This window comes from Salmo salar, chromosome ssa24, assembly GCF_905237065.1.
Source record: "Salmo salar chromosome ssa24, Ssal_v3.1, whole genome shotgun sequence".
In the NCBI taxonomy this organism is placed as follows: Eukaryota; Metazoa; Chordata; class Actinopteri; order Salmoniformes; family Salmonidae; genus Salmo; species Salmo salar.
Window position 1 is genome coordinate 14,220,864 of NC_059465.1, and position 17,540 is coordinate 14,238,403.

General features: G+C 42.7%; 2 protein-coding genes across 2 annotated transcripts in view; one reads left to right on the forward strand and one right to left on the reverse strand.

The window, feature by feature from the left end:
- Positions 1-2,640: 2,640 nt before the first annotated feature.
- On the reverse strand, positions 2,641-4,370 carry LOC106585050 (claudin-4). The gene has a single exon (XM_014170805.2). It carries the CDS (start codon positions 4,143-4,145, stop codon positions 3,492-3,494), a length of 654 nt encoding a protein of 217 aa, XP_014026280.1. The 5' UTR covers positions 4,146-4,370; the 3' UTR covers positions 2,641-3,491.
- Positions 4,371-5,256: 886 nt separating this feature from the next.
- LOC106585049 (septin-2) overlaps positions 5,257-17,540 on the forward strand; it is a 55,420-nt gene continuing 43,136 nt past the window's right edge. The window contains exons 1-7 of the mRNA XM_014170804.2: positions 5,257-5,537; positions 12,682-12,733; positions 13,096-13,195; positions 13,400-13,486; positions 14,110-14,233; positions 15,808-15,942; positions 16,151-16,268. Coding sequence (XP_014026279.1) covers positions 12,707-12,733; positions 13,096-13,195; positions 13,400-13,486; positions 14,110-14,233; positions 15,808-15,942; positions 16,151-16,268 — 591 coding nt within the window. The 5' untranslated portion in view covers positions 5,257-5,537; positions 12,682-12,706. The remainder of the gene's footprint in view (positions 5,538-12,681; positions 12,734-13,095; positions 13,196-13,399; positions 13,487-14,109; positions 14,234-15,807; positions 15,943-16,150; positions 16,269-17,540) is intronic.

Below are 17,540 nucleotides of genomic sequence, written 5' to 3' on the forward strand. Positions count from 1 at the left end.
GCCCCAGGCCGAGGGAGATTGACAGTTCTTTTGTGTTTCTTCCATTTGCGAATAATCACACCAACTGTTGTCACCTTCTCACCAAGCTGCTTGGCGATGGTCTTGTAGCCCATTCCAGCCTTGTGTAGGTCTACAATCTTGTCCCTGACATCCTTGGAGAGCTCTTTGTTCTTGGTCATGGTGGAGAGTTTGGAATCTGATTGATTGATTGCTTCTGTGGACAGATGTCTTTTATACAGGTAACAAGCTGAGATTAGGAGCACACTCTTAAAGGGAGTGCTCCTAATCTCAGCTTGTTACCTGTATAAAAGACACCTGGGAGCCAGAAATCTTTCTGATTGAGAGGGGGTCAAATACTTATTTCCCTCATTAAAATGCAAATCAATTTATAACATTTTTGACATGCGTTTTCTGGATTTTTTTGTTGTTATTCTGTCTCTCACTGTTCAAATAAACCTACCATTAAAATGATAGACTGATCATTTCTTTGCCAGTGGGCAAACGTACGAAATCAGCAGGGGATCAAATACTTTTTTCCCTCACTGTATATGGTGAAGAAGGTGGGGCTCAAGCTGCATCCCTGTCTCACCCCACGGCCCGGTGGAAAGAAATGTGTTTTTTGCCAATTTTAACCGCACACTTGTTTGTGTACATGGATTTTATAATGTTGTATGTTTTTCCTCTAACACCGCTTTTCATCAATTTGTACAGTAGAATATCATGCCAAATTGAGTCAAAAGCTTTTTTGAAATAAACAAAGCATGAAAAGACTTTGCCTTTTGTTTTGGCTTGTTTATTTGTCAGTTAGGGTGTGCAGGGTGAATACGTGGTCTGTCGTTCGGTAATTTGGTGAAAAGCCAATTTGACATTTGCTCAGTACATTGTTTTCACTGAGGAAATGTACGAGTTGTTAATGATAATGCTGTTAATGATAATGCAGAAGTTGCTGTTGACGCATATCCCGTGGTAGTTATTGGGGTCAAATTTGTCTCCACTTTTCTGGATTGGGGTGCTCAGTCCTTGCTTCCAAATATTGGGAAAATGTCAGAGCTGAGAATGATGTTAAAGTTTAAGTATAGCCAATTGGAGTTTGTGGTCTGTGTATTTTATAATTTAATTTAGGATACCATCAACACCAAAGGCCTTTTTGGGTTGGAGGGTTTGTATTTTGTCCGGTAGTTCATTCAATATAATTGGAGAATCCAGTGGATTCCGGTAGTCTTAAATTGCTGATTCTAAGATTTGTATTGATCATGTATATGCCTTTGCTGTTTGTTCTTTGTTATATAGTCAACAAGTTTGGATAAGTGGTTCATCACACATCTCCGTTTTGAATAGATAACTCTTCGTGTTGTTGTTTGTTTAGTGTGTTCCAATTTTCCCAGAAGTGGTTAGATTCTACGGATTCTTGAAATATATTGAACTGATTTCTGACGTGCTGTTCCTTCTTTTTCCATAGTGTATTTCTGTATTGTTTTAGTGATTCACCATCGTGAAGGCATAGACTCAGGTTTTCTGGGTCTCTATGTTTTCGGGTTGGATAGGTTTCTCAATTTCTTTATTAGATGTGTGACAGAGCTGCAGGAGTTGTGACCTGGTTTTGTTGGTTGTTTTGTGATAGTTGTGTCAAGGGGGGCATATTTGTGAGGGAATATTGTCACCTCCAGGTAAGTGTTTGTCGTGTGCTGAGAGTGTCAGGTTCTTGTCCAGTTCTGGCATGTTGGTCACCACAGACTAGTACATGTCCCTGGGCCTGGAAATGATTGAGATCCCCCTCTAGGATGGAGAAGCTGTCATTGTTAAAGTATGGGGATTCTATTGGGGGATATAGGTTGCACACATGAGGAAATGTTTCTCTGTTGAGATAATTTCCTTATTAATTTGTAGCCAGATGTAAAATGTTCCTGTTTTGATTAATTTAATAGAGTGGGTTAGGTCTGCTCTATACCAAATTAACGTACCCCGAGTCTCATCCCTGTTTCACACTTTGTCGTTTAGTGGATGGGACAACCAGCTCCCTATAACCTAGAGCGCAACCAGTGGGTCCATCTCCTCTATACCATGTTTCTTTTAGGATGGCAATGTCTGTATTTCCAATTTCTTTGATGAAGTCTGGGTGAAGTCTGGTGATATTAATCCCACCAGGAAAGTTGTTTTGCCACCCCAATCAGCCACTCTTAAACCACACAATCACAATCAGGCCTACATAACCAAACCCACCCATTGGCGGGAAAGAGCCATAGTGGTGGAAAGACAGACATGCGGGAAGACGTTTCCAGCACATTCTCCCGAGCTTCAATTTACACGCCTGCTAAACAGCTGCGGTGGGTAGAGGGAGAGCTGGCCGAAAGGGGGATGGGGTCGGGGAGTATTGTGTGCTGAACAGCAGAGCCCCACTCTAGCTGAATAGGTATTGTCATCTGGATTTATAGTTCACCAAAGTACTTTCTCCTGCTGTGGGGGTTTACAACCGCCAGGCTGGGGTTTGGGGAAGCACGGTGGGAACACGACGCATTGCGTGCAGGCCCAACCAGAAATAATATTAAGGACTTACAAACTACATGTTCTGATGTTTTGGTACCTTATTCTATTAATTCAACTACATTTCGATTAGTTTAAATGAAACACGTAAACAAATAATTTAAACAATATCCGTTTAATGTCAGTGTAACAACGGAAAGAAGAATATTGCATCAAATACATAATGGATCTTTACAAAACCAGTCAGTAAAACAGCAGTGATTTCCTAAAAATCCATGACAAGAAACACATCCGGCACAATATGTACATATATAAAACACAAGTTTGCAAAATGTTTTGTTTTATCTTAAAATAATTTAGACTCCAGAACAGTTGTTGTGGACATCCTATATTTGACATCTAAATCTATGGTCCTAATTTGTGTAATATATGTGATTTCCCGCTGTTATAGACAAATGTTAGAATGCCTGAGTTGTGAATTGGTTTGAAAATAGGCCAACATGTTTTTGTCGATCTTTCCGAAGTCTCATGCAGCAAAAATCCATTGTCCAAAAACCTTTTAAGTGGTTTGGAGTGCAACCACTCTGAAGTCACTGTAGCCTACACTGAAGTAAAAAGACAGTAGATATGTTGTCATTAAAACTTCCTTTAGAAAAACAAATTCTGGTAAACATTTCTAAATGCAAAGGATTATGAGCAATTATAGAAAATATAGCCCGGGACATTTAAAACAATACTGTACCTAAAACAAAGACGCTCCTTTTTGTCATTGGCTATCACTTTAGGCTATACGCATAGTCTCCAAACGTTTATTTTCTTCTGTTTGCAAAAAAGGATGAATTAATATGTTCTCCAATATTGTGTTTTGTTTAAAGTCAGTGTTACAAAAGGGAATGACGCTTTCATTGATTTCAAAGTTCAGAGTAAACTGCAGGTGCAAAAAAAACGTTTTTCAAAAAACCACATTTAAGCACAGCCTAGCCACCCCATCATGAGGGTGAGACGCAGGGCTACACGTAATTCCTTTTGTCATAGTCCACGGTCCCGTTCGGTGTGGCCCGTTTGGTCGGGGCATATTTGGCCGAATAGCCCGAATTCCCGTTAGAAGGACAGGAGCAGCAGAGTAGCGCGCCCCCGATCAGCAGGAGCGCAGTCGCCGCCCAACCGATGTAGAGCGCAGCCCCAATCTCCCTCTTCGTGGACGCGGGCACCTGTGGGTTGTAGAAATCCGAGATTATGTTGTTGGCCATCCAGCAGAGAGGGACTAAAACAAACAAGCCACTGATTATGTAGATAACCCCTCCGGCGTTCACCACCCGGGCTTTAACGTTCTCGTCATTGATGCAGTTGGTGCACTGCGCCCCGGCGATCACCACCATTAGCCCCAGCACGCCAAACACACATGAGATGACGGTCAGGGCTCGCGCCGCCTGCAGGTCGTGGCCAAGCGCAAGGACCGAGTCGTGCACCTTGCACTGCATCTGGCCGGTGCTCTGCACCACACAGGACATCCAGAGCCCATCCCAGATGGTCTGTGCCACCACAATGTTGGCCTCGATGAACGCCGTCACCTTCCACATAGGCAGCCCGCAAACGACCATCACCAGGAGCGAGCCAATAACGCACAGTCCCAGTCCAAGGATCTCCAGTCCAGCGGACACCATCTTCGCTCCTTTTTAACGGATTTTTTAAAATAATATTTGTCCTTCTCTGTGTTTAACAACGCGTCTCTATCTGGATGCTGCGCTTTAGGATATATGATCTTGTTAGGAAGTTGCTACAAATAGTCTACAAAAGGATTTCTTTTTAGTCGGTATGTTACTGACTGGCTGTAAAAACAACTGGTAGCATAGAGCGGCTGGACCACGGATATATTTTGAGTGGGGTGTGGGCGACTCCACAAGTGCTAAAGCCTGAGGATAAACTTTCACCCAATCAGAAGTCACCGCATCCTCTTAGCCCCAATGAGGAGGCAGGGAAATTGGATGAGAATGAACAAAGCCAGAGGAGCGCTTTGTTTGTGTGTTTACAGTTATTCCGAAAATGGTTTAGTATGTTATTTGGTTAAATATAGGTTTGGGAACAAACGCAAAGGACACTTGGAAGACCAATTGACTGTAGGCTGTCATAAAACATGTTCTAACCAAATTGATTATTACTGGAATAGTCTTGTCTAGGCCTAGACAATAATTAAATGGTATACTTTTTAAAGGAAACTCAGTAGAATTTAAGCACATGCAATGAATTGGTTGTACCCAGAGGATACTGTATATGGCTCTACCCAGACCTGCAACATCTATAGCCTATTAGAATCACATTCAATGTTATTTTATTTAGTTGAATATTGTAACATTGTAATAATAGCAACAACAGAAAAACAACACACCGCCTTTAATGTAATCGCCCCATTCAGAGCAGTTTGGATTTCCCAATGCTGTGAAAGCTTGCGGTTTGCAGTTTATTGGCAACACAGTTGTAAGCAGGTGTAACTAGTTACGTTACAAATGTTTTTTTTTTAATGGTAGGTTAGGCTATACAATACATCTAGGCTACCATAGAACAGTTCTTGAAATATATTTTATTGGGAAAAATGCATCCACCCCATGCACTCTCCCCGACTCAATGTTTTATTTTTTACTAAGTTTGCATTGACATCAAAACAAAGTGGCCATTTAGACAGGGCTTGTTACATTGTTAGTGTTGCGAGGCTAAAGCGAGTAGGCTAGGAGAAGGAATGTTTCCTCCTCCGTAACGACCAAAGCGTGTCAAGATATCAAAATCCGACGTCATCATCCATCAACAACGATAACCGCCTTGTGTAGAAACTGAGAAGCATGGCTGCCATTTTGGACGTTAAACTACCTATAGGCTACCTATTGTTGCACTTCCACCCAGTTTGAGCCGCAATGGACCCAGTGGCACTGACTCCCACCCGTGACAAACGGGCATCATGGGGCGGAACAATTGAGCGGTTTCTGAAATCTCTTTCCTGTCCTGGGATAGAAAGAAGAGGGGGAAATACTTATGTTTATTTCCATTTCATAAATTACACACAGGTAAGGTATCAAACGGTCGTATATTAATGTTTGTCTACCCGAATGAGTCTGATGAAAAGGGATTGAGCGTCTTGAGTGAGATTAACGTTACAGATAGTTGAAATTTGGCAACATGACACCGGTCACATGAGGAAAAACTGTTGCATGCTAAAGTTTTACATGAAACAAATAGTTTCATAGTGTTTCGCAAGTTTAATTGATAGGCCTGTTTCCTATTTAAGATAAGATACAATGTTTCCATATACAGCATATGCAATTATGCCAAACAAATTCCTATTCATTTGGCCGTTAAATTCTTCATAGTGTCTGGTGTGTTTGCAAAATGTCAATCTTTCCCAAACTGGGTGTGGACGTCAAAACTGTAGTAGACAACACAAGGCCAAAACATTTCCGCAACATTACAAATATCCTAACTTCTCATTCAAGGAAGGAACATTGAGTAACACAAAATACAAAATCAGAATACAAAACTTAACTTGTGACAACATTGACAATGCATTGTGAATAGGGGCAATTCCATTCTGAGAGTCTGATTTTTCTCTTTTAAAAGGGTAGGTAGCATAAACGTATCACACGTAACAAATGGTTTTGCATTAGAATACACATCAAAAGTCCCAATGCAATGTTACACCTCTCTTTTCAATTTTTTTAGTTATTACATAAAACTGATCAGAATTCCGAAGAATGACGAAGTCACACAGTAAAAAACATTTGCAGGGTTTGACTTAATATGGAGGACCTGACGAGCCAGCCTATTTCCTGTAATTCTAAACTCCAACAGAAATAACTTAAAATGTATAATTTTAAATTAAACCAAATTGTTTTCACTCATGACTACTGGTTCCCATTACATTTTCAGCGAATTTACAAGCAAATACTTTATGAATTTATTGTTACAAATCAGCTTGCAAAGTTGCTTACCAACAAGCCTGCTAACTTACGTTAGGACTACGTGAGTGAGCCAGTGCATTCAACACCAGCATTTTTTCGAAATGCATAACGCCATCTTTTTATTTTATTTCACCTTTATTTAACCAGGTAGGCCAGTTGATAAAAAGTTATCATTTACAACTCCGACTGACCAAGATAAAGCAGTGCGACAAAAACAACAACACAGAGTTACACATGGGATAAACAAACGTACAGTCAATAACACAATAGAAAACCTGTATACAGTGTGTGCAAATTAAGTAAGCAGGTAAGGCAATAAATAGGCCATAGTGGCGAAGTAATTACAATTTAGCAATTAACACTGGAGTGATACATGTGCAGATGAGGATGTGCAAGTAGAAATACTGTTGTGCAAAAGAGCAGAAAAAAAACAAAAAATCAATATTGGGATGAGGTAGGTAGTAGGTTGGATGGGCTATTTACAGATGGGCTGTGTACAGCTGCAGCCTGTGTACAGCTGCTCTGACAGCCAATGCTTGAAGTTAGTGAGGGAGATATAAGTCTCCAACTTCAGTGATTTTTGCAATTCGTTCCAGTCATTGGCAGCAGAGAACTCATTTGGCAAATGAGGTGTTGGCTTTGGGTATGACCACTGAAATATACCTGCTGGAGCGCATGCTACGGGTGGGTGTTGCTATGGTGACCAGTGAGCTGAGATAAGGTGGAGCTTTACCTAGCAAAGACTTATAGATGACCTGGAGCCAGTGGGTTTGGCGGCGAATATGTAGCGAGGACCTGCCAAAGAGAGCATACAGGTCGCAATGGTGGGTAGTATATGGGGCTTTGGTGACAAAACGGATGGCACTGTGATAGACTGCATCCAATTTGCTGAGTAGTGTTGGAGGCTATTTTGTAAATGACATCGCCGAAGTCAAGGATCGGCAGGATAGTCAGTTTTATGAGGGTATGTTTGGCAGCATGAGTGAAGGAGGCTTTGTTGCGAAATAGGAAGCCAATTCTAGATTTAACTTTGGATTGGAGATGCTTAATGTGAGTCTGGAAGGAGAGTTTACAGTCTAGCCAGACACCTAGGTATTTATAGTTGTCCACATATTCTAAGTCAGAACCGTCCAGAGCAGTGATGCTAGGCGGGCGGGTGGGTGCGGGCAGCGATTGGTTGAAGAGCATGCATTTAGTTTTACTAGCGTTTAAGAGCAGTTGGAGGCCACGGAAGGAGTGTTGTATGGCATCGAAGCTCGTTTGGAGGTTTGTTAACAGTGTCCAAAGAAGGGCCAGATATTTACAGTATGGTGTTGTCTGCGTAGAGGTGGATCAAAGAATCACCCGCAGCAAGAGTGACATCATTGAAATATACAGAAAAAAGAGTCGGCCCGAGAATTGAACCCTGTGGCACCCCCATAGAGACTGCCAGAGGTCCGGACAACAGGACCTCCAATTTGACACACTGAACTCTATCTGAGAAGTAGTTGGTGAACCAGGCGAGGCAGTCATTAGAGAAACCAAGGCTGTTGAGTCTGCCGATAAGAATACGGTGATTGACAGAGTTGAAAGCCTTGGCCAGGTCGATGAAGACGGCTGCACAGTACTGTTTTTATCGATGGTGGTTATGATATTGTTTAGGACCTTGAGCGTGGCTGAGGTGCACCCGTGACCAGCTCAGAAATCAGATTGATAGCAGAGAAGGTACGGTGGGATTCGAGATGGTTGGTGATCTGTTTGTTCACCTGGCTTTTGAAGACTTTAGAAAGGCAGGGCAGGATGGATATAGGTCTGTAACAGTTTGGGTCTAGAGTGTCTCCCCCTTTGAAGAGGGGGATGACCGCGGCCGCTTTCCAATCTTTAGGAATCTCAGACGATACGAGAGGTTGAACAGACTAGTAATAGTTAACCAGTTATCAAACAATGTTACTGGTATATGCAGTTATCTTAGTCAGCAAGCCAATCGGAGAATTGCCGATTGACGGCTGGGTTAGCTACCGAAGTCAAAGAAGAGCGAAGGAGAGGCCTTCAGAGGGAGAGGCCGTTTCACCGGCCGAGGGAGAGTCAGTTAATCCAATAGTGATATAGTGAGGTAAATCCACATTGAATTTATCCGGTTTATCTCCATCACTGCTGACACTCGCAATGTACTGGTAGGTCGGTAGGAAATAGAGGTTGCAGGCTTCACATTCAAGCTCGGCACAGCACCTGGTTTCAGTCAGTCTCATTCCGAATCCTGGCTTTCACTGGTTATACTAAGCCATCGAAGTTCCTCCAGAGTGAAATGAGCACCACATACAGTAGACGTGCGCATGGTTCCCATACTCCAATAAGCTCGCTTCAACCGGACAAACCAGTCCCACTTCAAAGCTAGCTTCTCGTTTTTGGGCCATAAATGAGTCGTAACCCCGTCCTTGTGGGTATTACTGCACTCTGTGGGTATTACTGCACTAGCTACTAACGACAGAAAACTACTACAACACTCACTCGCTCGACTACCACTAACAAATGCACAGGAGAAGAGGAGATGCAGTTTTTCGTATGAATTTATATGGTTTCTTCTTCGTGGATGTACATAGTAGCCCACAATACTTAGTTTGGAATGTAATTACATGCTAGCATGGCTAGTAGCGAACGTTAGCCAGCTGGAACATAGCTAGGTAGCACCGGTTCTCCATATGATGTTAAGAAATAGTGCATTGTGGGTAGTTCAGAAGATTTCCAGAAATAAGTGAATAAATGTAAAAACGCTAAAACATAACTACATAATTTAACATAATAATCATAACATAATAATCATAACATAATCGTGACTACAACTAAGTTACTAAGTCTTGGACCACACTTACATTGGTGAGTTAAAAACTCATGCTTCCTTACCCTTTAAAATTTATGTCAAACAAAAACCAATGATTTAAAAAATAAACAAATCATCCAACTGCTTTTAACAATTTACACAGATAATTTGACAAAAACACATTTACTTGAAGAACAGTGCAGATGCAAAGTTTGGTAAGAGAATGGCGGAACAAATAGCACATTCTGTTACCAAACTTTGCACGGTTCTTCAGATTAGTTTTTTGTCAAAATGTCTGTGGAAATTGTTAAAAGTAGTCCTTTTGCATAGAGTTGTATGGTTTGTTTAACTTTGCAATCATTGGTTTTTGTTTGACATACATTTTAAAGTGAAAAATCTGAGATCCATTACGGTGGAATTGGCCAGATACTAAACTTAGGCCTACGCGTCATTGAGTTAGGTCAGTACTGAGATGTTTATACATTGTAGGAGTGCATAGCTTTATGATGTCACAGCATGAACAGATAGTAAAACGTGACATTGTATTGATATTGCTCTGCCATTTAACCTTGTGATCATCCCATGCTAGTCATACAGTAGCTAGGCCTTTGTGAATAGTGAAGCTTAACATTATGAGAACGTTTTCTTACCTTGTCAATAAGGCTGGGAATTGCCAGGGACCTCACGATATGATATCATGATACTTGGTGCCAATACGATATGTATTGCAATTCGATACTGTGATTTTATTGCGATTCAATGTTCCAAACATTACTCACCATGTCTGCTGCAGAGGGAGAGCCATGAGAAAACGAGTTTTGATCAGTCATGGAAATAAGTGCTAAAAACAAATTGGTTCCCTATTTGAAAAGAAGATGGAGAACAAACTATGAAGGAAAACTACTGGAGTTTTAGTGCAGGTACAGCCAATTAGCACAAAAATAATATTGTGATATTGTCAAAATAATCTTCTGATATGTAACTGTATCGATTTTTTTCCCCCCCCATCACTACTTGCCATCCAACTTTTATGTTGCTTGGCTATTTCCCTTTCTGTCCCCATCATAAAAGGGCCATCCTGTGCTTTTTCTAAAGTGTGTATTAGGAGTGGCCCTGCTGGTTTCCGTCTGCTTGAAAGGCCTCATTCTGCCCATTGTTGTGTTTTTTTTAACTTATGGCTCAGACTGTAGAGAGCTCCTGAAACAGAGTATAACAGCTTTATTATTGTTGCCCACCATCACCTCCCAACCCCCAAAGGACCAATTTATTACAGTTGAGCCTCAAACCCCCCTCTGTGTGTGTATGTGTATAGGTATGTGTATACATGTGTCTGCCAACCTGATCTTTTATCATGGTATTTCAGTTTATCCATTCACTACCCGAGTCATAGCATAGCTCAGATCAGGGTGGACTTTAGCTGCCATTTCTTGAAGAGGTTATTTTAACCAAGAGACCCAATTAAGCTTAAAATAATTCAAAATAATAATAACAAATATAGATTTGGTTATAGGTCTAAATAATTCTGTATGGTGTAAATGCTTTGTTTTAAGTTTCTGTGTGGTAGAGGTGAAGTGAATAGCTTCACTCCTTCCACAGCCCCTCATGGCTTTAATCCAGCTAATAAATCAAGTGTAGACCTCACATGCCAGGACTTTGGCTTAACTAAGGTGGCTTTTTTCCTTCTTTGCCAAACCGTTTAATCTCTCTCAGTCCGGCGTTCTGATTGTGTTTGTGTGTGGGTGTGTGAGTTCGTAACAGCTTACAGAAGCCGGTCAGTTAGCCTAGCGATTAAGAGCGTTGGGTAATTAACCGAAAGGTCTGCCCTTGATCAAGACAGTTAACCCCCGGTAACAACTGCTCCCCGGGCACCGATGACGTGGAAGTTGATTAAGGCAGCCCCCCGCACCTCTTTGATTCAGAGGGGTTGGGTTAAACGCGGAAGACACATTTTGGTTGAATGCATCCAGTTGTGCAACTGACTAAATATCCCCCGTTCCCTTTCCCTTATTAAGTGGGTATTATTGGCGCCTGCCTGTATCCCCCATAGTGTTGCCTTTGTGATATTACCGAAGTGATAATGGTACTGCTTAATTAATCTACTGCTGTTTCCCACAGAGACCGCTCAGGAATAACACATTTCCCGGTGTCTGTGTGTGTGTGTGTGTGTGTGTGTGTGTGTGTGTGTGTAGGGGATACTTATTTAGTTGCTGATAAAATAGGTTGTTTAAATACAGACATAAAACATATCTCAAATTGCTTTTGCATATTAAATAATTGCATTGTAACCTGTACAGTATGATGGCCCCTAGAATGTAGAGCTAGGTAACAGATTAATAATAATACTGCTGTAAATTAAATGTAGGATATCACTCGGATGCATAATTCTCCACTCAGCCGAATCTCACCCTGCGCTAGCCTGCTTTCTCCTGCTTGCTAAGGTTCATATCGCAAGCTAACCGCCTCTGTGAAGCTCCTGGTGGTGTGTGTGATTGCGGGCCAGCGGGAAAGAGGTCGGGCCAGCGGGTCTGTGGTCGGGACAGTGGGCCGGTGCTTGTTTCCTCTCCTACCCCAGCGAGTGGTGATCCAAAAGGCCTCAGGAACGTGGAAAGATGAAAGGCCTCAGGAACCTGGGTGATAAACAGCCATTGTTCTCCTGAGAGCTCGATGAAACGGAGAGGGATATCTGGCCACGTCGCCTGCTGCGGAGATAGGAGGTCCTGGCTCCATGTAGAATAAATCAGTCTTCATCACTCTTTAATGGTTGCCAGACAATATTAAAGTGTCAGTTTCTTTTGTTTGTTTTTCTAATAAAGTTACATAACAGGGTTCAGTCGTCTCTGGCTGTGCTCACCATCTCTCTCCGCTTTCGCCTTATCGTACACGACCTGTCAGTCAGTGCCCAGTGCATTAGTGATCAAATGGGGGGGGTTAGGTAGCGGTAGTTGTTGGCCATTATGTGATAATTTATCATTCAGGTTCATTTCTCTGTCATCTGAGTAGTACCATTGAGTAGGACAGCAGGAGCCTAACTAAACAAACCAGGCCCTTACTGGAGGTCTGGGAATCAACTTGATGCCCACCCTGTTTCTGCTCCATCCACTGACTGATACAGATTTAATGGGGTTGGCTGTGAGTGACTGGATGTCAGAGCAGTCTTAAAGTGACCTAGTGTGGATGCTGTCAGTGTCATTATTATTATTCAGAATGCCGATGATAGTGACTACTGCAAATTAATGGTAGTACTGTAGTAGGAGTTATGACTGCATGCTTGGTGGTGAGTGATTATACAGTTGTTGTCTATGAGATGGTGAGACAGCCTGGATGCCAGTCTACTGCTTACAACAATGCTACTGTACATTGTTGCCTTTCCAAGAAGACAAGTTTAGTAAAGCAGAAACAGACTAGCACCCAGGCTTATGTTACATTGTGACTTATCTGATGTCTTGTTTCTTGCAGGTTTAGGTGACCAGCAACAGTGACCATGTCTCAGTCTGGAGAGAAAGGGAAGGTGAGTGTGCCCTTACCACTTCAACACACACACACACACCCGCACACACACACACACACACACACATTGGGGGCGCACATACAGAGCACACATAGAGAGCGATCATCCTAGCCCAGAGGACATCCTGTATAAATGCTTCCGTTTCATCGGCAGCTTTATTGCTTTTGGGATTTTCTCATCCATTTCATCTCAATTACCACAGACCATCTCACACACACATCTCCTAAACACTGGAGATGAAGAATGTCAGGGTGGAAAGAGAGAGAGGGAGGGAGAGAAACAATTCAAGACCCCTCTTCCAATGCTAACCCTATTGAGTTATATAATACTGTACATTACCTCTATAACCATGTGTTTGTCAGTTCCCTGAGGCGGCGGGATATGTGGGTTTTGCCAACCTGCCCAACCAGGTACACAGGAAGTCCGTGAAGAAGGGATTTGAGTTCACCCTCATGGTCGTTGGTGAGTATGACTTATTACACAACTATTTTGATTCAATTCAGGAGAATTCAAGAGAAGCTTACCTATGCCTACACAGTAGTTATTTTGTGCCAGAATGCTGTCTAGTTGAGGGCTGTGTCCCAAATGGCGCCCTTTTCCCTACAGTAACCTTGTATATATGTATAGATCCTAGAGTACTATGCCTGGTCTGTATTCCTCCTGCAGGAGAGTCTGGTCTGGGCAAGTCTACGCTGATCAACAGCTTGTTTCTGACAGACCTCTACCCAGAGAGATACATCCCTGGGGCCGCAGGTGAACACAAACGCATGCACACACACACACAGGACATAAGCAAGGAGGAATGAGTTCTGCTCTCAGACCAGACAGCACATACACACACACACACACACACACACACACACACACACACACACACACACACACACACACACACACACACACACACATAATAACAGAGAAAGGTCTGTTTTCAGCTGTCTCCAGCATTGTATTGCCTGGAGTGGAATGTTAAGAATGTTTATTTTGTATTAGTCTTGAAAAGGCCCATCCCCTCTTTATGACTTAGATTTTTGGCCAGTCTGAAAATGCACCTCCAGCTCCTACCACTTTTGTGCTTGTAGTTCTGAAGGGATAGGATAGGTGTAAGCAATATGGTGATGGCTTATAGTAGCAACTTCTGCCATACTGCTTACACCTGTCCAGTGCCTGAAGATCTGCATAAGGATATTGTGTCCAGAGGCTTGGCTTAGGCAGATTTTGTAATTTAAGCTCTAAAGTCACATGGAATGGAAACTTTGATGTGAAAAGTAATGAAACTACTTATTATTAAGCTGTGTCCCCTGGGATCCCTCTAAACTTAACCTAGTGTGTTACACACAATGAAAAGGTATTTCCTTTTGTCTCCTCCTTTGTAGAGAAGATTGAGCGGACAGTGCAGATAGAAGCCAGTACGGTGGAGATTGAAGAGAGAGGAGTGAAGCTCCGTCTTACTGTGGTCGACACCCCCGGATACGGAGATGCCATCAACAGCCAGGACTGGTGTGTGTACAATGATGGCAGGAGCAGTTATTCTTCCTGTGCCCTTGCCCCCATCAGCTGCTGTGTGGGCTCTCTCCCTCCCCTCCTCCCTCTCTCAGCTCTGTTTCCTTTTGATTGTACTGATATACCTGTGTTTGGGACAGTTGGTTTGATATACAACTCAGGGTTGGTGACAACTAGCAGTGATCTAAGGGCTAGGCTGAGTGCAATAGAGCAGGTTAGCAGCTCTATTGACAGCTCTCAGTGGTGTTGGTAACAACAAAGGGACAACAGTACATTTGACGTTTTAGTCATTTAGCAGACACTCTTATCCAGAGCAACTAGGGCAATTAAGTGTCTTGCTTAAGGGCACATCAACAGATTTATTTACCTAGTCAGCACGGGGATTTGAACCAGCGACCTTTCGGTTAAGCTGTCAACAGCTAGGCTACCTGCTTCCCCATTAGAAGGTGTTAAGGATATGCTTACATTCAGAGTTGGGATCATTCTATTTCAATTCCATTTCCATTCCTCTCAGAGTTAGTCAAGGCATTTTTTCACAGTAGTGGCCTGAGTTATCTGGAGTTGCTATGGAATAGACCACAACACTACCTAGGTCCAATAGGGTGAGGTGAATATAGGACAGAGGTGAACTGCATCCCAAATGGCACCCAATTTCCTATATAGTGCACTACTTTTGACCAGAATAGTGCTCTATACACGGAATAGGGTGCCATTTGGGATGCAGACTTTATGTTGATGTTAGTTCTGGCTGGGAGGGAAGCTGTAGGCGCCCTGCTAATGAACATGTTACCACGCCTACTGGCCCTGCAGGAAGTCATCAGAGAAAGCAGGTCAGATGGCAGAGATGATAGGCTCCATCTCGGGGCGGCAGCGTAGCCTAGTGGTTAGAGTGTTGGACTAGTACCCGAAAGGTTGCAAGTTTGAATCCCCGAGCTGACAAAGTACAAATCTGTCGTTCTTCCCCTGAACAAGGCAGTTAACCCACTGTTCCTAGGCTGTCATTGAAAATAAGAATTTGTTCTTAACTGACTTGCCTAGTTAAATAAATAAAAAATACTCTGAAACAGCTTCCCTTTCTCCATGTTGGTTTCTCAGAGATGATAGGCTGCATCTCAATACTCTGGAACAGCTTCCTTTTCTCCATGTTGGTTTCTCAGAGATGATAGGCTGCATCTCAATACTCTGGAACAGCTTCCTTTTCTCCATGTTGGTTTCTCAGAGATGATAGGCTGCATCTCAATACTCTGGAACAGCTTCCTTTTCTCCATGTTGGTTTCTCAGAGATGATAGGCTGCATCTCAATACTCTGGAACAGCTTCCTTTTCTGGTCTTTTCTTTTTCTTATCCCTGGTTTTCAAATCGGTGCAGATGAGATAGAAGAGGTGAGGAGATAGAGCCAGTTTAGGCTTTCGAGATGCATCCCCTTCGGGAATATATATATATAGTGTGTACATATACTCCCAAGTCTCCAAAAACCCACAATCTATTTCTGGAGGTGGATTTCTAGTGCAGACTGTGTCTCTGGTTGTTTTTTGTTTGATGTGTGTGTGTTCTGTGCTGTGTGTCCTCAGCTTTAAGACCATCATCCAGTACATTGATAACCAGTTTGAGCGTTACCTTCATGACGAGAGTGGCCTGAACCGCAGACACATCGTAGACAACCGAGTCCACTGCTGCTTCTACTTCATCTCTCCCTTTGGACACGGGTAAGAACACACACACACACACACACACACACACACACACACACACACACACACACACACACACACACACACACACACACACACACACACAGCTACTTCTAGTTCATACCACCATTTAGGCTAGGTAGGGGGAACATAATCACTTTATACTTTTTATTTGGCTACTATTATTTATCTATTGATTGTATTTCTACCTGTCCCTGTCCAGTCTGAAGCCTCTGGATGTGGAGTTTATGAAGGCCATCCACAGCAAGGTCAACATCGTCCCTGTCATCGCTAAGGCAGACACACTCACACTGAAAGAAAGAGACCGCCTTAAGAAAAGGGTGAGTGGGGCACGTGTGCACACACACATACACAAGCAATGCGACAAGCATGTCAGACATTCAAGAGTTTTCCCTCATTCCCCTAGGTATTTCATTTTTACACAGGTGTAAAAACATAGCATTGGCCCTCACTGAGATCACGATGGAACCAATGGAATTAGTGATGAGGTTGTTGCCAGAATGTTGAGGGCTGCATTAGCATCAGTAGCTGTTCTGTGTTGTTTGTGTCCTGAGCCATATGGCACTGTCATTAGAAAGTAGATTATATAATAATAATAATAATAGAAATTAGATTCTTATCAGCACACTGGCACGCTGGCTCAGAGGCAACTATGCAAGTCGAACATCCGTGATTGTGTGTGAATACGCACACATTTGCCTGTGTGTGTGTGTGTGTGTGTGTGCATTTTTAATGATGCAGCTTGATTGCTGCTGGACAATAGCAGGCTTATTTAGAAGTTCAGAGAGAGATGGAGAGAAAAGAAAGAGAGGGGGAGAGAGAAAAGGGGGCGGCAGGTATCCTAGCGTAGAGTGTTGGGCCAGTAAACGAAAGGTTGCTAGATAGAATCCCCGAGCTGACAAGATACAAATCTGTCGTTCTGCCCCTGAACAAGGCAGTTAACCCACTGTTCCTAGGCCGTCATTGTAAATAAGAATTTGTTCTTAACTGACTTGCCTAGTTAAATTAAGGAAAAATAAATACAAATTAAAAAGAGGGCGAGAGAGCACAACATGTCCCTTCTTTCCAGATGCTTCCTATTGGAGCAGACCTGCATGCTTCTGATTTCCTGATATCTGGTCTGACATCACACACACCATGAGAGGTTTGTTAAGCTGATATAGCCCACGCTAGGCAGAGGAGAATGAGGCTGTGTAAATAGGATATCCTGTTTCTGTGATATCACTCCATCTCCCCTCATCCTCCTCTTATCTAATCTACTCCCTCCACTTTTGATTCTTGTGTTTGAGTCAGTTTGTTTCAAATGTTTCAACAGTGCCTTTTTCTCTCTGGTGGGAGGGATAGCAACCAGATCCGGACAGGGTTTGCATGTGTGTGTGCACTTGTGTGTGTAACATCCATCCAATATAATCACTAGTCAAAATCTTATTGTCTAACTCCTGCCCACTACCCACTTCGTTTTGCTTGAGCTGTCTCGTTAGGTATACTTTAACAAGTTTGTTTGCTTACCTAGCAGCTGGAGACACTCCCCCCTCCCCTCACTAACCCCTGTACTGGCCAGAACAGTCAGATACAGTCCCAGCTAGTATTGT

What these genes read in the sequence shown, in the direction of transcription:
- LOC106585050 (XM_014170805.2), bottom strand. Translation starts at nt 4,145, where the DNA reads ATGGTGTCCGCTGGACTGGAGATCCTTGGACTGGGACTGTGCGTTATT.